At 37.1% G+C, this 19757-nt stretch overlaps 3 protein-coding genes across 3 annotated transcripts; 2 read left to right on the plus strand and 1 right to left on the minus strand.

Annotated features, from left to right (window-relative positions):
- Nucleotides 1-6918: 6918 nt before the first annotated feature.
- On the minus strand, nucleotides 6919-12031 carry LOC127417866 (thioredoxin-related transmembrane protein 2-A-like). The gene is made up of 8 exons (XM_051658101.1): nucleotides 11734-12031; nucleotides 11130-11190; nucleotides 10847-10960; nucleotides 10646-10722; nucleotides 10325-10431; nucleotides 10186-10251; nucleotides 9880-10009; nucleotides 6919-8123 (listed from the first exon to the last, which is right to left on the minus strand). Exons 1-8 carry the CDS (start codon nucleotides 11920-11922, stop codon nucleotides 7953-7955), a joined length of 915 nt encoding a protein of 304 aa, XP_051514061.1. The 5' UTR covers nucleotides 11923-12031; the 3' UTR covers nucleotides 6919-7952.
- Nucleotides 12032-12086: 55 nt separating this feature from the next.
- On the plus strand, nucleotides 12087-14697 carry LOC127417867 (polyamine-modulated factor 1-like). Its single transcript, XM_051658102.1, has 5 exons — nucleotides 12087-12336; nucleotides 12436-12541; nucleotides 13694-13794; nucleotides 14156-14351; nucleotides 14436-14697. Exons 1-5 carry the CDS (start codon nucleotides 12140-12142, stop codon nucleotides 14502-14504), a joined length of 669 nt encoding a protein of 222 aa, XP_051514062.1. The 5' UTR covers nucleotides 12087-12139; the 3' UTR covers nucleotides 14505-14697.
- A 430-nt stretch (nucleotides 14698-15127) lies between these two features.
- Nucleotides 15128-19380, plus strand: LOC127418293 (mediator of RNA polymerase II transcription subunit 19-A). The gene is made up of 6 exons (XM_051658818.1): nucleotides 15128-15433; nucleotides 15558-15680; nucleotides 16780-16913; nucleotides 18411-18507; nucleotides 18592-18686; nucleotides 19157-19380. Exons 1-6 carry the CDS (start codon nucleotides 15223-15225, stop codon nucleotides 19220-19222), a joined length of 726 nt encoding a protein of 241 aa, XP_051514778.1. The 5' UTR covers nucleotides 15128-15222; the 3' UTR covers nucleotides 19223-19380.
- Nucleotides 19381-19757: the final 377 nt, after the last annotated feature.

Here is a 19757-nt window from a genome sequence, read left to right on the forward strand (position 1 = left end):
CAATATTCTGGGGCAAACAATGTCGAGGTAAAGTTCTATATGGGGTATGACAAACAAGTGTCCGCCTTGTACAACCCTGTGACAATGTGGGTCTGCATACATGTCCAGGCATTTATGTTTGTGTAAATCTCTCTGTGAGAGGTCTAGATAACAGACACTCTGTAAGCCGCTGGTCATGTCCGCTGACCTTATTTAGGCCATTTAACGATTTTATATTGTGTAAGTCGACTCGAACTTGAGTTTGAACTCCATTTACATTCTAGAATTAATTTCCAATGCATTCTAATTGAATATTAGAGTAGGAACATTGCGAGCGTTCGGTGTTCTGTCGATTTACGCTGGTGAACATAACAGGTAAGACCTGACCACTTCAACAGAAACATCTAGACTTTGAAAAACCTGAATTTAACGTAACAAGTACACTGCGTTTATTTACAACACTATGAACAGTAGTAGTAGTAGTAGTAATAATAATAATAATAATAATAATAATAATAATAATAATAATAATAATGTGATGTTTGCTTACCTTGCTTTAGATTTGTTGATGGTATTTTAAGTAGCAAAAAATTAACCTTCGAGTTTGACAAATAAAATACAATATTAAGTTACTAGAAAAAAAAAAAGCTCCAAGTATGTAAGTTTAAAGCAAGTATAACTTCTGCACCTTGCACACCCCAACCCTTGGTGTCAGGCGATGACGTGATGTCTGCTGCCTTTTTATATACTCGGAGAAACTCCATATCCAAGCATGGGATCACCTTATTGGGCAGTGCTGACGCGGAGCTCCGTCTATCTAATTTCCCATTTGTTGAAGTTTGTCTTTGACGCTAAAGGCCACACCCACTGGCACAGAAGAGGCGGAGTTAACTCGACTGACTGCCGCTGCTTTGAGATTCAGAAAGGGAGCAAAATAAATGTAATATAATGAGACAGTGATATAACAATGACACTAATTGTGCCCATTTGATATAGGCATGCGAAACACACACACACATACAAATAAATGTTTAATCAGCCCCTTAAAGTGTGTGAAATCTTAATTCCATATAAATCCTCAACTATTTGGGAAGCCACCAATGCAGTACAATGGAGTACAATAGACTTACAACTTCTGATATGCAAGAAATAGCAGAGCAGATTCAGAGAAGGCTCATGGCCAGTGTATTTTCCCCAGAGTGGTCTGTTGGAAACATTTGCTCAGATGATCCCAAACAGAAACCAGCCAAATAGTGCCAAAATTGTCCAGCTCTGCACATATTCAGATCTCAGAAAACTTTTTGCAACTGAATAACCAATTTGATCTTATAAGTATCACTGGTGTTCTTGTCTCCTGCCATGTGATAGTACAATATCCTTGGTTTGGGGGGGGGGGGGGGGGTTGGGGGCAGTGCCCCCTCAAACAGACCACTGTGCCCCCTGTGTCAAAATGTTGTATTTGAACCAATTTTTATAATTTAGTTATCTTTAAAATGTGTTTTACTTTTTTGCAAGCCTAAATATTCAACTAAATTGTAAAATAAGTTAAATAAATATGAAATTTAATCCTTAAACTATTTGTAGTGAGTAATTGAACATTTCATGTGGAAGGTGGGGACAGGAGTTACGCTGTCTGGCCAATTGACTGCTCTCTTTTTAATTAGAAAAATGTTTTCTGCCATGTAATTCAGTCAGAGCTCAGAGGCTCGAAGGCTAAAAGAAGGAAATTCTAGCAGTTTTCTACCGTTTGTTGTGTTTTGTTAATGAATATAAGTGAAGTTGTCTTAAACATTATTTAGGCTGATAAATGAGTAGAATTTCATTCACTCAAACAAACAAAATTCCATCAAATTGAATTAAGTTTTATAAAAATTACATTAATAAAATGAATTGAGCGCTGACACATTTCACAACGCAACGATGCGTGAAAATGAGCTTGCGTAGAGTATATTTGGGCCTTAAAGAAGCGTTTTCTGTCTGCAGCCTCTGCTTCACAACTGTTACCAGGAAGTGAACATATATCATGCACTCTGCTTTAGAAGGTGTTTAGGTTTGTGTGGTTTGCAGCCCAGACTCTTTAGCAGAGACGGGTCACTTCTATTAAAATGAATGGGAGAAATTGGAATGCCCAATGGTCACCAACGGTCAACAGATGTAGAAAAGAAGGCCTGCCTTCAGGTAAAAGAGCCAATCACCTTTTAGATACAGTCATCGCCTGTCCATCAACTCGAGAACGTGCATGCGCATTAGCTATACAAGACGGGAAAATTTAGTTTTTTAGCATAATCTGAGGTAAAGAAGCACAATTTATGATACCAATGTAGTCAGATTTTACTGCTGATTTGAAATATGTTCTTTGATCCTAATCTTTGTTTTGGAGATTTCGGTTTCCCCTTTCAAGTAGATAGGAGATGCACTGGTATGCCGCTTGTTTACATAGAAAAATAGCTCCTCGGGAGCGTTCCAAAAATGGCCGACGAGCCGTAATTTTCAGCAGTGTAAAATGTTATGGTAAAGTGGCAAATCTGTGCCCCCTTCGAAATTTCAAATGCCTCCACGGGTCAATTATTCTGGTTCCAACTCCATGTCAACAAGAGCTTTTTCATTAAATAAAAAAACAGCAAAACATTCTTAAGGGAAGTAATACAGATTAAGTTAAGATAGTGGATTTTAATCCTTCGAATTGAGCCAATAACTCTGAATCAAATAAACTAACCTGTTCAAATTCTTCACATTGAGAAAAAAAGAAACTAGAAAGAGAGAGAAAGCAATACAGAATGAATGCAAGAACGAATGCATTTACGAATATTCACAAAGCCCAGGTTTATAAACCTTTTATATTACGAAATAATTACAAACCTGTCTACTCATTACTGGAATAACTTCAATGTCCTTAAATAACTTTTCTGGTCAAAGAACATTCTAGAAGTTTCCAGGGGTTTCAAGACAACAATCAGTCCAAACAAAAACATTAGATTAGAATATAAATGAACCATAACAATGACTCTTATGGGCACGCGTGCATTATAGGAAATGCATGATAACACAAACAAAACCAGTTGTTTGAGTTAAGTGAACAGTCCACATTTACAAACTCATTGTTCATATCATATAATGATAAGACATTTATTAGCATCAATTAAAAATGAAAATCCAAGACATTTATTCTGATATTATCAGATTTACTTTCAAGATTCATGGAATGCTTCATATTTTAGTTTAACCAGCAAATGGCGCCAAACACAACAATCCTAAAGACATTGAACTGCTGGTGTCATTTCACACCAAAAGCAAAGGATGAATCCATTTTTTGGAGCATTCATATCTCAAAAGCATGTTGAGATCCAAAAACAAATTAATTTTTGCATTTCTTATAAACATGGATAATTCTACTGCCTCTTTTACTAACCCTATTCCCAGCTATCTCTGGAATTAGACAACATGACAATCTGACAGCTCCGAGGCAGCAGCCCTACAGACAGCACTCAATTTATTTAAAAAAAAATCGAGACTTATATCTCTGCAGAACAAAAATGGGCTTTTCCCAATCAGTGGGCGTTTTCAAACCATTGAGATTCTCTACTTTCATTGGTTAGTTTAGAACTGCCCATGCTGTTTGGAAACGCCCACTGATTTCTACACTGAGATTCCCTACTTTCATTGGTTAGTTTAGAAACGCCCATCCTGTTTGGAAACGCCCACTGATTTCTACACTGAGATTCCCTACTTTCATTGGTTAGTTTAGAAATGCCCATCCTGTTTGGAAATGCCCACTGTTTTCTACACTGAGATTCCCTACTTTCATTGGATAGTTTAGAAACGCCCATCCTGTTTGGAAACGAACACTGATTTCTACACTGAGATTCCCTATTTTCACTGGATAGTTTAGAAATGCCCATCCTGTTTGGAAACGCCCACTGATTTCTACACTGAGATTCCCTACTTTCACTGGATAGTTTAGAAATGCCCATCCTGTTTGGATATGCCCACTGATTTCTACACTGAGATTTCCTACTTTCATTGGATAATTTAGAAACGCCCATCCTGTTTGGAAACGCCCACTGATTTCTACACTGAGATTCCCTACTTTCATTGGATAGTTTAGAAACGCCCATCCTGTTTGGAAATGCCCACTGATTTCTACACTGAGATTCCCTACTTTCATTGGATAGTTTAGAAACACCCATCCTGTTTGGAAACGCCCACTGATTTCTACACTGAGATTCCCTACTTTCATTGGATAGTTTAGAAACACCCATCCTGGTTTGAAAACGTCTACAGATTTGAAAACACCAATTACTGTTCTGCAGAGACCTATACTTGAAAAAGTCAAAATGAGAGATCCCCCAGAGTCAAGTGTTATAGACCTGCTTTCTTTTCTTTCTTTTTTTTTTCTTTTTTTTTCAAGCTTTCCCCAGGGATCCTTTTAACCCAGTGCCTAGTTACAAAGCTGAGCTTCAGCAAGAATAAGCGTTTTATTTTCAGTGTATGAGGTATGGAAGTAGGTCTTTCTTACCCCAGTTAATGGGCTGTGCAGGAAAACAGCATTAAAGGCCATTTGCTTTCAGCCTTTTCACTTGGCTGGATGTTCAAATGTATAAATACATTATGCTGCATATCAAGTGTATGGACAAATGACTATAAGCCCCATTGCTAGGTCTGGGAAGTTAAACAGGCGTGATTATAGATACAGACTAAATGGGGACGCAATTAAAGATGCAGGGCTGATTTGCGGATGCTTAATTGTTTTCTGCTGATTAAATATTGAGGTATTTATATACTCCTTTTTTTCCCCAAAATGGTACAGTGCACTTTAAGCCCCCTATGTTGCCTTGTTTGGGTGGCAATGCAAGCTTACTTACAGTCACAGCTTGAACAGGACACTATACAAGAGTCCTGCTGTTTTGAGCACATGGCCCAATATTGAGATTCATCTGTAGCCATTTTGTGCTGGAAAGCTTGGCAAAATGGCATTCAGACTCTAGGTCATGGCTGAACATCCTGGCTGATCTGATATCACCTGACATTGCACATGGTGAAGGAAACTAAGCAGGTAAATGTGAAACTTGCATCATAACTTGATATGAGATCACCTTGATATGAGTTTTCAGGTTTGCTTCATTATAAAGGTTAGGATATGGGAACATGGGGCAGGAACTCATTTCCTTGTGTTTTGCTTGTTTTTCTGCTTCTGACTCAATGTTCAGATTAATGCAATGTGTTAGTACAAAGGGTCTAAAATTATTATTTAGGATCTAGCACACATAGTGACCAGATGCAGATAAGCAGCTGATGCTAATGCCAAGCCATTCCCCCTATTTATACATTCAATATGTTGAGAAACAGAAAACAGAATTAGCAAAATTATAAAGACCACTTCCCTTTGAATATATATATATATATATACACTATATGGCTATGTGGACACCCCCTTCTAATTAATGAATTTGGTTACTCCATTAAATCCAGTAAAGAAAAATCATAATGTTTCTTTTTGTAATGGCTTGGGCTTTGTGTGCTTCCAAATTTGTGGCAACTGTTTGGGGATAGCCCTTTTCTGTTCCAGCATGTCCACAATGCCCCTGTGAACAAAGTGAGGTCCATAAAGAAATGGTTTACTGTGTCTGGTGTGGAAGAAATTGACTGGCCTGCACAAAGCCCAGACCTGAACCCCACTGATCACTTTTGGGGTGAACTGGAACAGCAACTGTAAGTCAGGCCCCATCGACCAACATCAGTTCCTGACCTCACTGATAGCCTTGTGTCTGAATGAGAGCAAATACCTGCAGCCATGTTACTACATACAGTATAGTGGAAAGCCCTCCCAAAAGAGTGGAAGTTGTTATTACAGCAAAGGGGGAAACTGATGCCTAAGGTTTTGAAATCAAATGTTCATCAAGCACATATGGTGTCCACAAACTTTTGGCCATGTAGTGTATATATATATATATATATATATATATATATATATATATATATATATATATATATATATATATATATATATATATATATATATATATATATATAGATATATATATATATATATATATATATATATATATATATATATATATATATATATATATATATATTCCAGTAATGCATTCCATTGTATTTAAACAGGGGTTGTATCTACTACAGTAAATCCAAACACTACTTGGACAGTTCCCAAAACTTTTGACAAAAACACACAAAGACAGACTTTCATTACATCCAAAAATAAAATCTAAGGTATGGAAAATATTAGGTATGTAAAATAACCTGTTATGTATCTGTAATTCTTGCTATTAACATTTTAAGTTTAACGTTGACATGACCTTAAGACTCAAGCCCAGATTTGAGTTGAACACAAATATCAAAGGAAATATACCTCATCACCCTCGGCAACCAAATGAGATACATTTTAATCAGCAATGGGCAGAAAACTGCTCTAACTATGTCCAAATGGGAGAAAACAACCTTTCATAAATGCCTCCATTCCTTCTAATATACCTGAGATACCTAGATGACATTTAAAATATGGCATTATTCTATGGAAGGCCAAACATTTTCCTCTTTTTATTGTTATTATTATTATTACCATGCTGCACTCCAAAAGAGCACATAAGATTGACGGGCCCCCTGAGTAAAGTGTCATGCATGCTCTGATCCACACAGCAGGCAGTGCCAGCCATTCGCCAAGTGCAGGTCTGCTGTGTCAGCCTCAATCTGTCTCTGTGTCCTCAGCCGTGCCAAGATATCGTCTGCCAAGGTTCTGTAATGCTATGGTATTGGAGCACACTTATTCCAGGCTCCTCTCCATGGGCATCAGAGGCAAATGGGAGCAGTCAACAAGTTCAAATAAAAAAGCCTTACGAAGGCTTACAGACATGTCAATAGAGAATGGTACATGACATACATGGAAGAAAAAAATTATCTTTGTTTCTCTTTTTTTGTTAAAAGGCTGTGCTAAAGAAGCATTGAAGAAACTGCCTTCATATTGTTCCAGTTAATTTTTTATTCTTTATCTTATGCTTCTCTTCCAGGTGAACCTGTTTCAGCTGCTCAGATGTTCTGTTCATAGGATTTCATACTCTTAATAGGTTTTATTTAATTTGTCCTGGGCACAAAGAAAGCGACTCAATGGCACAGCACATGCAAATATATTTCCATCAACATGTAATTTCATCACATACCAATAACATGTTGAATGAGCTTCAAGGAAACACTACTCCATGATGTATGGAAAAAGTGGGGATGAAAAGCCCCTTTTATAAGTACTAGAGGTTTGATTGTGAAACAGATATGTCATCAACAATGCAATGAGCCAAAGATTGCTGTGATGAACTTTAAATACATTTCTGCTGAAGATTGTTGATCAAGTGCAGTGATTTTCAGAGCATTGATTTGATCTGTTTGTTCACATTTCACACACAAAGTCTTTATCCTGAAGCACGCAATAGCGCTTCCCTTCTTTTTTATTTGTTCATATATACTGAGCCATCCTAAGACATTAAAGTCGTAAAGCTTTGCATTCCAAAAAAAAAGAAAAGAAAGAAAGAAAGAAAATTTCAGGTTTTGAACTAAATGTACATGATGACAGTGTCAATCAAATCAGTTGGCATCTGTACCCTGATACTCTGCACCCCCAACATGATCTACTTTTATTGTTTATAAAAGTTACAGCAATATAGCTCATATTATTGATATATTTAATAAAGAATATATCTAATGATAAAAAGCCAGAAAATAGGCATCAAAATAAATATGATGTTTCTTACCCTTAGCATTCCATGGAAAAACAACTTATTGTAGTCTTTTACAAATTAGCCATGATTACATGTGACATCTACATGTTTGAAGTTTAGATGCTATTTATTAAAACTTTCATCCAAATATATAATACTGTAGATATACTGTAGATAGCACTGCACAATTTCCTTAACTTCACCATTGCTGAATGAATTCCATCAGATTCTGTGTCTCATTTCTCATTTGTCTTTTTTGTTCTCTGGTTCCTCCTCCTCATGTGAGCCGACTGGTTCCTCTTCAACTGGACGCTCCTGCAGGAGTGTCTTTGGTTCCTCAGTCTTCTCTCCCTTTGTGAGTTTCTTGAACTTTTGGAATATCTCATTTAGGTTGAACTCTCGAATTATATTTTCCTACAAAACACAAACATATAACTCAGGGAATCAGTTCAATAACCAACATAGACTCGCCCCCCCTCAGTGTTCAAATTAGTAGTGGATCAATCAATAAGGGCTTTTTGAAGACTGATTCTTAAAGGAATAGTTCATCCAAAAATGAAAATTCTCACATGATTTACTCACCCTCCTTGCATGTCAGATGTGTATGACTTACTGTCTTCTGCAGAACACAAATGAAGATTTTTTTAGAAGAATATTTCAGCTCTGTAGGTGCTCACAATGCAAGCGAATGGCCAAAATTTTGAAGCTCCAAAATCTACATAAAAGGAGCACAAAAGTAATCCATATGACTCCAGTGGTTAAATTCATGTGTTCAGACACAATATGATAGGTGTGGGTAAGAAACAGATCAATATTTAAGTCTTTTTTTTTTCTTCATAAATTCTCCTCCCTGCCCAGTAGGGGGCGATATGCATGAAGACTGTGAATCACCACAAACAGAAGAGAATGTCAAAGTGCAAGTTAAAGTGGAGATTGACTGAGCAGGGAGGAGAATTTATAGTAGAAAAAAAAAAAAAGAACTTAAATATTGATCTGTTTCTCACCCACACCGATCGTATCACTTCAGAAGACATTAAGGGGGCTTTTACACTGGGCACGTTTGCTGCAGTCCGATTCCGAGTGCGATTGTTCCCGGTGCCCCCCGCAGCGTTGGTCTGGTTTCACACTCACTTGATTCTATCGAACCCTGGTCCATTTGCATTCATCTTACATCATCACAAACACGCATGGTGAACACAACGCGACTCATCATACTTTTGTTTTTTTGTTATTTTGGTGCCATTATGCACAGCAGAGTGAACGACAACCGCGTATATGTGCGCTTCATGGTGTAACTCATCAGATGCCCAGGGGAAGGTGGCTTGCTGCTGCTCGCAAATGGTGTTTTTTGAGGAGACAGCTGATTGCAAGGAATTCATTTGCATCTTTGTTTACACTGCACGCTTACGCTCGTGTCCAAGTATCGTATCGCCACTGTCATCTCCTAGTATACCCTATATTTATAACCTATAATAGTATTTATATATAGTATTTATAAGGTGTATAGATAGATAGACAGACAGTATTTATAGTGTTGATTGTACTTGTATGTCATTGTGGTGTCATTACTTTTTTGGGACTTTCAGGAATGTGTGGATCCTCGTGTGTTGTCGAAACTAATGATGTCGTCATCGGTTAAAATGCATGCGCAGGTTACTTTACTTCCTGAACGAGTGCACACCGAAGTCTGAGTTGCTTTCACATTCACGCGAATCGCGCTACAGGTCCATTGCAACTGAACTCAGACCACCTCCTACAGGTAGTCTCGGGTTCGGTACCGCGGTGCGCTCCCCGGTCCGCATGACAGCTTTCACATTACCATTTTTCATGTGAACCGTGCTCTGTTTCGAACTAAACTGCCAGTGTGAAAGCACCCTAATTTAACCACGTCTGGAGTACTTTAATGTTGCCCTTATGTGGATTTTGGCATTTCAAAATTTTGGCACTGATTCACTTGCATTCTTTGGACCTACAGAGCCTAAATATTCTTCTAAAAATCTCAGTTTGTGTTCAGCAGAAGAAAAAAAGTCATTCACATCTTAAATGGCATGAGGGTGGGTAAATGATGAGAAATTTACATTTGTGGGTGAACTATTCCTTTAAACTTACTTTTGAAGAATAACCAATTGCTTTGCAAGTCTTAATAGGGTTTAATTTTTTTAACATATACCTGTGTGAAAGTCCAGGCAATGGCTCTTCCCTTCTTGTCCACTTGAGGGCGACGCATAAGCTCTCGTCCACCCTGTAGCAGCAACAAGGAGGGCAGCTGTTTGGAGAGCGGGGAGGGGTTTACCCTATACCTGTAATGAGACCACAGGACAGTCAGTGCTGTCAATCAGCAAAGTTAAATATAACTACTAAAACACAATTTATCACAGCCCTGAACAACAAAGTGATTATTCCAAAAAAAAAAAAAAAAAAAGCTTACCAAAATTTGAGCATGAAGAGTTTTGGAAGAATAAAGTTGACGTTTTACCTCTCTGCTACTGCTCCATATTGTCCAATGTCCACTTTCCCAAATTTGAGGCCTAAGCAGTTATACCTTGTGATGAACAGTCAAAGTCAGTAACCAAGAAGCAGTGTGAGAGCACAAGTGTATGGTGTACGTGACTTACTTAAGCGACAGGTCAGCAAAAATGGGGGCAAATGACTGACACTCTGGAGACCAGTTGGCATAAAACTCAACAATCCATGTCACACGACTGTCTCTCTCCAGTTCTTCCTGACATTAATATATAATTATTTGCATTATTATGAGTTTGGTTTATATAAGAAGATTGCAGTTTTAATCCATGATATAACATCACATTAAAATAAATACTTTTTGTAACATATGAATGCGTTCTGACTTGATGCAGCTATAATGCTATTCTGCCTTTTATATGGAATAAGAACATAACATTTTGGGAAGATGATATTGTCCGAATTATACTCACATCTATGGTTGTCTCACTGAAGTATTTGATGTATTCAGGGCCCATGTAGATTGGTGGTTTACATGCAATCAGGAACACTGAGTTGAGAAGGTGTAGTAAAATAAGAATACACGCATCTGCAGTATGATTTAATTTTTACATATTATGTAATGAATCACAAATGTATGGATTTTATCTGCGTGTATCACATGCTTTATTTACCCACACACAGTGTAAGGTAGAGAAGGCCAAGTCTCAGGTCTACTCGAAAGAACAACACCACATTAGCCACCTTACTGAAGAGAAATATATTCCCTATATGTTGCTCCACAGTTACTGGAGAGAGAGAGCAAAACAAAATATAACATCAAATCTACAGTTTAGCAGTAGCAACATCGATAAAGTAAATATGATTCTGTTCGATCAGGATTTATGATGTCACATATTTACATCTTGAAGATGTGCAGCATGTGTGTGACAGCATCTTTGGTAAAAGTAAACTTACTCGCTCTTCGATTCTTCATCATTACAATTGCACTGAGAAACATTAAAATCTCCACCTCCCTCTGCATGGAACAAACATATATGTTATTATGAATACATATATACAGTATATTGTATATGTAAATACAGTATATTGTATATGTAAATACAGTATATAGAAAATTTGATTCTATACATATCATTCAAATTAGATATTGAACCAATTATAATATTCATATATATATATATATATATATATATATATATATATATATATATATATATATATATATATATTATATATTATATTAATATTATGTCAATAACTTTATAAAACGACCTATTATTGATAAATAAAAAAGTACTTTTTTGAATACTACATTAATTAATGCATACATTTTGTTGACAAAAACAATTTCTACTATTTAGTAATTATAGAGAAGGTAAAATAATTAAATTTTTAAAATAATTATAATTAAAATTAAAAAAATATAAATTAGTATAATTTATATAATTAATATAATTTAATACATTTATTAAAAAAATTAAAAACTTTTTAATAAATTCCCTTAAGGCAAGCAAGGAAGCCTGTTCAGTCTCTATGCCAGGAGAGCCATTCCACTAACCCAGTCAAAGGCGCATGAGTTGCCGTCCTCTCTTTGGGACGGTAAATGCTCGCACAGTCCTGGGCAGCTCCGGACGGCTGGAAAGGCCAGTGTCAAGAGCAATGAAAGGAAATAATAGGGTCGAAAGAACCATTTATAAATCCGCGGAAGATGGTAAAAAGTGGCAAACAGCCCTGTAATTAAACCCATTGCTACAGACTTCGTAAAGACTGTCTTCCATGTGGAAAATTAAAGAAAAGGGAAGAGTTGAAATAGAACATGAACAGCTGTGGGGTGAGTGAGTGTCAAACCCGTAACGTGAACCCGTCAGAAACGCACTTCGAGAAAACGCTTTGAGCTGCTGGCTTTCCGTAATGTGTCGTGTAGTTTTGGCGGGGACTTTTGTAAATATCGACAGTTCAGAAACATGGAGGAGTCTGAGAAGAACAGTGAATCGGTTTCCGTTAAAAGTGATGTGGATAAAGTTAGTGACAGTGGTGAAGTTTCATCACGAGCATCAACTCGCCGCAATGATTCGGTTAAATCATCTCAGTCGAAGCCGAGACTCAAACTGTTTAAAAAGGTGACGGAGAAAAGTCTGCAGTGGCTGGTGGAGAACGCAAGGTAAATATAATTTAAATACAAATATAAATATGTACTTAGTTTCATGTTTAAAGTTACATTTAAACTAAGTAATAACTAAGTAATTACATGTTATGTCAGTTTCGACAGGTTTTCCCACTACCTCCAGCCGCTGTCAACGCAAAACCCCCAGCTGACTGAAGCCATGCACAAACAGTTCGTCAACCAACTACAGACATTAGTGCAGGTAATTTATGGGTGAATCTAATTAATCCCGTCTGGAATATGTCCTGGTCATATTTAACCTAAAAATCAAATTACTGTATAAAGGTAAAACATCTAGAGGTTTTACAGTAATGACAGTTTGGGGGAAACGTACTTTCTCACAATGAATAAAATAGGTTGTTTATCTGAAATATAACTTATTTCAGATAAATAATGGGGGGGGGTTCTTGACAGGTTTCATGAGATTTAACCTTATAGTCTTTTATGTACACTCACCAGCCACTTTATTAGATACACTTGTACATCTGCTTATTCATGCGATTATCTAATCAGCCAATCATGTGGCAGCAGTGTAATGCATAAAATCATTCAGATATGGGTCAGGAGCTTCAGTTAAAGTTCACAACAACCATCAGAATGGGGAAAAATGTTGATCTCAGTGATTTAGACCGTGGCATGATTGTTGGTGCCAGATGGGCTGGTTTGAGTATTTCTATAACTGGTGATCTCCTGGGATTTTCACACACAACAGTCTCTAGAGTCTATAGAGAATGGTGCGAAAAACAACCAATGAGGAGGCAGTTCTGTGGACGAAAACGCCTTGTTGATGACCAGGTGAAAATGGCCAGACTGGTTTCTTAAATTGTTATATTACAATGGTAGTGTTCTAGTTTTGTTGCGCTATTTCTGATAGGCTTATGCATGTACTCAACAGACATGTCTGTGAGTGGTTACAATGCTCAACCACTGAAAAAAATTTATTATATATATAGAAAATTTGATACAACGTGTGTAGATCTAAATGGGATGCTGTAATTGACACTTTTCACATTTAGTTAATAGCATGCAGCCGTAATTGTACCACGATTCTTTTCTGAATAATTGTGCAGCCCTAATATACAGTGTGTGTGTGTGTGTGTGTGTGTGTGTGTGTGTATATATATATATATATATATATATATATATATATATATATATATATATATATATATATATAATCTCAAAACAGATGCACAAACTGCATGTGGGTAATTACCAGTAAATGGAAAGCTCCTTTAGAAATTCAACAGTTTAAAAGAACAGAAAGCTACTTTTGTTACATCAGTAGTGTATTTGTGCACAGTTTTAGCAGTGCATGTGATGCATGTGTGGCAATGATGATGTGTGTGTTTAGAAAGAAATTGCTAGTGTGATTGAGGAAGGAGACCTGCAAGTGAAGCTGGATGAGTTGGACAATCTGGAGGAGCTTGCTAAAGACACATCAGAACCTGCATGGTGAGGACTTGAGGTTCTTTAAAATTAGGTCAAATATGCAGATGCTATTAGGCCAATATACTGTATGCAGATATATGCTGACAGCCCAGTTCACTTTATTTCTTGAATGTTCTTTGGTAAAGCACTACACTGTTCTTCTACATTGTGTTTATTAGCCCAACTAGTCTAATAGATTTGGATGAGTGCATTATTTGTGTAATGTTTGTTTGTTTGTTTTTGTTTTTATTGTTTCATGCTCTAAAACGAATGTGTACCACTATCTATCTCTCTCTTTCTCCTACATACAAACTCTATTAATTTTTTTTGCTTTGTTTTGGTATTTTGGATGTTTAATCAATGCTTCTGTCTGTTTTTGTTTTAGGCGGCCAAGTGGAATTCCAGAGCAGGATGTGTGTAGTGATTTAGTGATATATTATAAGAAACAGGAGGAATACATGCGTCTACAGCTGAAGAAACTCCAGAAGGAGAACGCTGGACTTGCTCAGAGAGTACAAGCCGGCCGAGAGACCATCACCCACACAGAACAGTGCATTTCCACAACAGCAGAAGAATGGAGGGTGAGAGAAAGATTATTTGATTGATATGTTTCTTTGCCACATGTTAGCACAAACTTAACAATTGCTCTGTTTTTGCATCCACAGGCTTCTCTTGAGGATCTGGAAGCATTTGTCTTGACTCTTTCCTCTTCTGAAAACTTTGATTCGTTGTGACATCTGTGGACTAAGGAACATTTTTGAACTTGTGAAACCTTTTGATGTCATTGTGCCTTTGCATGGTTTATTTTTTGTTATACTATCCCACTAGTATGTGTACTTTGTTTCGTTCCTTGCACTTTCTTAACAGTGTTGTGTCAATGTATATTTATCTCGGTTTAGAGAATAAATAAACAAAAATACAAGTGTCTTCTTTGTTGTATGAGAGAGAACCATTGCTGTGAGATGTTATGCTATGTTACATATATGCATTTGATATGGTAACCATAGTTTCCACACAAATACCATATACACTGGCAGCCAAACATTGTACAGAGTGTGCTCTTATGGAAGGAAATTGGTACTTTTATTCAAACAGTGTAAGAAAGTATGATTATTCCTTCCAAATCATTTTGTTTCATTTCACTTTATTTGATTACTAATATCAAGGTACCAGTTTTATTATAGTAACAATTAACTACCTATTTTATTTAGATGGAATGTTAAATTTTTGCAAGGGTAGTTTTCTTTGGAAAAGTTACAAGAGAATGTAATAATGCTTTGCCTGGTGGGCTTGAGATGAGCGAATTGATGTGAATGAAACTTTACCGTAATATTTTTAATGCACGTTTGATCGAATCGTTACGGTACCGCCAGTACTGTTGATGAATTAGATGGACACTTGAACACAAAACAAAAAGCGTGTCACCGTCTGTTATAGATTGGTTTCAAAGGTATGACGGAAATATTTTCAACTTTATTCGGACAAAATGACACGCAACCTCCCTCGGGACCGGCAGCTTTGGGGTTTGTGACTGGGAAACCTCCGCCGCCAAACCAAGCGCCTGTGGCGGCTCAGATTCCAGCACAACACGGGGATGACGGGCCTACACTGCGAAAACCTGGAGCCATGAATGAACCCTTTTATTTACTACGAGAACTGCCTGGTAAATAAAGTTATTTGAGGGGAAATGTATAGTGGGTACAATAGAGCTCGTAAGTGACATTTATAATGTTATGTAACATGAAAAGTGCATTTGGACGAGCTTTACTGTGTTTGTTTTGATCCAGTTGGAAACGACCTGACGGGAAACACGAACCTCATCACGCATTATAACCTGGAACACGCGTATAATAAATTCTGTGGCAAGAAAGTGAAGGAGAAGCTGAGCAACTTTTTACCAGAGTTACCAGGTAACTGTATCAAAGAAAAGAGAAATATAATTTGAATTTCTTTTCATCACTGATGGATCTGTAAAATGACATGACATCAGCTGGCTTGCAAAAGGAAAATACACAAAATTATTTACAGCCCTCAAGTTGTCCCACTTCATTTTGACCACTGCTCTCAAGGTCCAAAGAGGGGGGGATAAATCATAATTAAAATAACATAAAAGTAGTCCATACAACACTAAGCTTTTCTATAGCCCCATAAAGCTTTAAACATATTTGCACTAAAATATATGACACAACCTAAAAACTCAATGGAAGCCTCAAGTCACAGGTCTTACCATGTTCTAGTTCTAATCTGAGGGTGATAATGCTCTACTTTGTGTTTTATCAATCATTTTCTTAGACAATTTTCTAAAAAGTTCCTTCAAAAGCTTGCCAGATAACCACATTCATTCAATTCCTTTACAAAATGCACACATTCGCGCTTTATCTTAAGCCTGATATATTGAAAACGGCTCTGTTAATGTTTTCACATTCACAGTTATTAATGACATCTGAATCACGTACTGTACATGACATATTTTCAATTCAATCCGGCGAATTTTGCGAAAATGGAGAATAGTTTGCACCCTTGGAAATTACTTACGGTTGGTACAACATATTAATCATAAAACAATGGTCAAATTTGGCATATTTAGTTAGATACTTACATCTCACATGACACAAACACTCTTAACCTGAAGTGGCACTGGAATAATCCATGAGGTTCCTATTTGGCTTTTTAAACTTGAGTCCCGCCTTCATCTATTTGATTGGCTATCTCAAATTACATTGACGAGCGGTTTTAGATTACTGTGCATGGTAAAAATTCAACTTTTTTAAAACCTTTGTTATTCCTGCAACAACTTAATGACAATTATACAGCAGCACATAATGGACTGCAGCAGAACAGCAACAAGGATATAAATTATTGGGAGGGGGGGACAATCTGGCCATATCTGATTATTGGGGGGGACTTGTCTCCCTCAGTGTATATTGCGGTTACAGCCCTGCTGTGAGCACTTAAAGTTTACAGTGATTTTGAAGGTTTTGAACTCATTGAGATGTGCTCTCCTTTCAGGTATGATAGACTGTCCAGGTGTTCAGGATGGCAGTTCTCTGCGCTCTCTCATTGAAAAACCTCCAGTCTGTGGGAACTCGTTCAGCCCACTGACAGGCACTCTACTCACTGGATTTAGACTTCACACTGGCCCGGTAAACCGATGAACAGTTTGACTGATCCATTGACACAGTGGCTGTGTCTCGAACCTTGTGAGCTATCTACAGACAGGGTTTTGGACTAAAAATGCACATGATGCCCAAAAGTGCTGTGTAATTAGGCAGCTCACTAGGTTTTGTGACATAACCAGTGAATGGTCTAAAATGGCTTTAGATCAGTGGTTCTTAACTGGTTTTGCTTCATGATTTTACATTGGGCATCAAGTGGCGACACCACATGGTACTGAAATTGTTCTCGAATTAAAACATGACTTTTATTAAAGGGATTGTTCATCCAAAAATGAAAATTCTCATCATTTACTCACCCTCATACATCCCAGATGTGTATGACTTTTTCTTCTGCAGAACACAAATGAAGATCTCTGTAGGTCCATACAGTACAAGTAAATGGTGGCCAGAACTTTGAACGTCCAAATATAACTTAAAAGAATCATATAAGTAATCCATCCCTGATAGCACATGTACATCTCCCAGATGTCTATTAGATGTGTGTGTTTACATCTGGAAGATGTCTATTTTACATTGTTTGCTCATCTGCAATATGTCTGTTAGACGTATTGTATCTGTTTCCTCTCAGATGTCTATTAGACATTCAGCAGATGTCTTTTGAGATGTTTTTGATTTGGAATGTTTATAATTCTGATCTTTTTAAGATGTTTAGCAGATGTTTATTAGATTGTGAGACTTTCCAGATCAAAAGATCTAAAACAGACATCTTGGGGACGTATGTGTGCTTTCTGGGATACGACTCAAGTGATATAATCCATGACTTCTGAAGCGATCCAATCGGTTTTGGGTGCGAGAAGACCAAAATATAGCTCCTTTTCCACTGTACATCTTGCCATTGCAGTCTCTAGGCACGATCATGATTTCAAGTTCGATTACACTTCCTTTTGCTTGACACATGCGCAGAACGTTAGACGGCGCTATAGGAAGTGTAATCGAGCTTAAAAATCATGATCGCCAAGGGCTCTGCTGCCAAGATTAATAGTGGAAAAGGAGCTATATTTTGGTCTGTTCTTACCCAAATTCGATCGGATCACTTCAGAAGACATGGATTAAACCACTGGAGTTGTATGGATTACTTTTCTGCTGCCTTTATGTGATATTTGGACCTTCAGAGATCTGGTCACCATTAACTTGCATTGAATGAACCTACAGAGCTGAAATATTCATCTAAAAATCTTCACTTGTGTTCAGCAGAAGAAACAAAGTCATACACATCTGTGTTAGCATGAGGTTGAGTAAATGATAAGATAATTTTCATTTGGGTGAATTATCCCTTTAATACTTGATTATAAGAATATATTAGTTGCATTTTATTATTTGCATTTAGCATTGTTTTTTCCCTGCTATCTGCAGTGCAATCAGAACAAAATAGTAACACATTTCACAGGGACCCACCAGTTTAGAGCCACTTCTTCAGACCATCTTCTCAAAGCTTCATATTTATAGTGCTTGTGTGTGTTCTAGCTCCCAGAGCAATACAGACTGATGCACATACAGCCACCAAAGAAAAAGAGCAAACACAAACACAGGCATCATCGACCTCAGGATCCCTTACCACCAGGTAACCACCAAAACCTTACCACATGCTGATAGTCTCTGCACACATGTACACTTAACTGACTGTAACCTGTTTTTGTCTGTGCAGAGACCCCTTCAGACTCTGACCCCAAGAAGAAGAAGAAAAAGAGGGATGACGACCCTGATCGTAAGAAGAAAAAGAAAGACAAGAAGAAAAAAAAGGTGATTGGCTAAAGTGATGCAGATCTTCAGACACACAATTATGGGACAGGATCACAGCATTTGAAAACATTTTACAAGCACTGTCCAAACAATACACGCAAAAACGGCACATTCTTATTCCTGATTTCTCACACTTTGACTAGGAGTGTAAAGAGTGGGCCTTAGTGGACAGACTGATAGGTCAGTCGCTGTAATTACAATATTAGACAATCTGTAAATGTGTTTCAGTGGCATGCACACCAGTGACATTCAAAATCAAAAAGCCACACACACACCATTCCTTCTGACAATACTCTGTAAAATAATTTACCTAATATACATATGCCTTGATATACCTAATAATTTAAATCTGAACTGTAGCTTTGAGCTTTCTGTACTTGATCTCATACTTATGAAACAGTTTCTCTGTACTAAGGTTTCTCTTTACCCTCCTTTTTTTCTCTCTCTCTCTCTCTCTCTCTCTCTCTCAGAATCGACACAGTCCTGATCATCCTGGTTTAACTGGCTTTCAGCCCAACAGCAACAGCCTGAGATAAAACGATTTGTGTGCATGTTTGCAAGTGTGTGCATGTGAGAAAGAATGTGACCGTGTTAGAGACCCTTATATGGACCAGTGTGTGAGTGATGTTTACAAAGACTGCTTGTTAATGATTTCTGTAATTTCTTTCTGGAACAAATAAACTTTTGTTACTCATTATGTTTCACATTAGCTCATTTTGTCCCACACTGTAAGTGGCACCATTGCATTAAGTGAGACTTTATGACAGACCTATATTAAAAAAATATTCCAGGTTCAATTCAAGTTAAGCTCAATCGACAGCATGGAAGTGAATTTTTGGAAGGTTTAAAGGCAGAAATTTGAAGCTTATAATTTGATAAAAGCTCTTTTCTGTTATAAACTCGTGTATTATTTGAGCTGTAAAGTTGTTTAAATCATCATTTTTAGTCATTTCAGGGTTTGTTGATATTACATCGTTATGGCAACGAAGTTGTAAAATTTGGCAATAACTTTACAGAAAAAAGGTTAGAAAGTGATTTTATCACACTTAAATCATGTTTACACGCATATTG

The sequence above is a fragment of the Myxocyprinus asiaticus genome, chromosome 27 (assembly GCF_019703515.2).
Source record: "Myxocyprinus asiaticus isolate MX2 ecotype Aquarium Trade chromosome 27, UBuf_Myxa_2, whole genome shotgun sequence".
Classification (NCBI taxonomy): domain Eukaryota; kingdom Metazoa; phylum Chordata; class Actinopteri; order Cypriniformes; family Catostomidae; genus Myxocyprinus; species Myxocyprinus asiaticus.

What these genes read in the sequence shown, in the direction of transcription:
- LOC127417866 (XM_051658101.1), bottom strand. Translation starts at nt 11,922, where the DNA reads ATGGGTTTAATTACAGGGCTGTTTGCCACTTTTTACCATCTTCCGCGG. An exon ending in CTACCTTACACTGTGTGTGG is followed by an intron (nt 10,723 to 10,846) that starts GTAAATAAAGCA and finishes TTCTCAACTCAG; the next exon opens with TGTTCCTGATTGCATGTAAA. An exon ending in TCAGTGAGACAACCATAGAT is followed by an intron (nt 10,432 to 10,645) that starts GTGAGTATAATT and finishes TATTAATGTCAG; the next exon opens with GAAGAACTGGAGAGAGACAG.
- LOC127417867 (XM_051658102.1), top strand. Translation starts at nt 12,140, where the DNA reads ATGGAGGAGTCTGAGAAGAACAGTGAATCGGTTTCCGTTAAAAGTGAT. An exon ending in AACTACAGACATTAGTGCAG is followed by an intron (nt 12,542 to 13,693) that starts GTAATTTATGGG and finishes GTGTGTGTTTAG; the next exon opens with AAAGAAATTGCTAGTGTGAT. An exon ending in CAACAGCAGAAGAATGGAGG is followed by an intron (nt 14,352 to 14,435) that starts GTGAGAGAAAGA and finishes TTGCATCCACAG; the next exon opens with GCTTCTCTTGAGGATCTGGA.
- LOC127418293 (XM_051658818.1), top strand. Translation starts at nt 15,223, where the DNA reads ATGACGGAAATATTTTCAACTTTATTCGGACAAAATGACACGCAACCT. An exon ending in TTTACTACGAGAACTGCCTG is followed by an intron (nt 15,434 to 15,557) that starts GTAAATAAAGTT and finishes GTTTTGATCCAG; the next exon opens with TTGGAAACGACCTGACGGGA. An exon ending in CTTTTTACCAGAGTTACCAG is followed by an intron (nt 15,681 to 16,779) that starts GTAACTGTATCA and finishes CTCTCCTTTCAG; the next exon opens with GTATGATAGACTGTCCAGGT.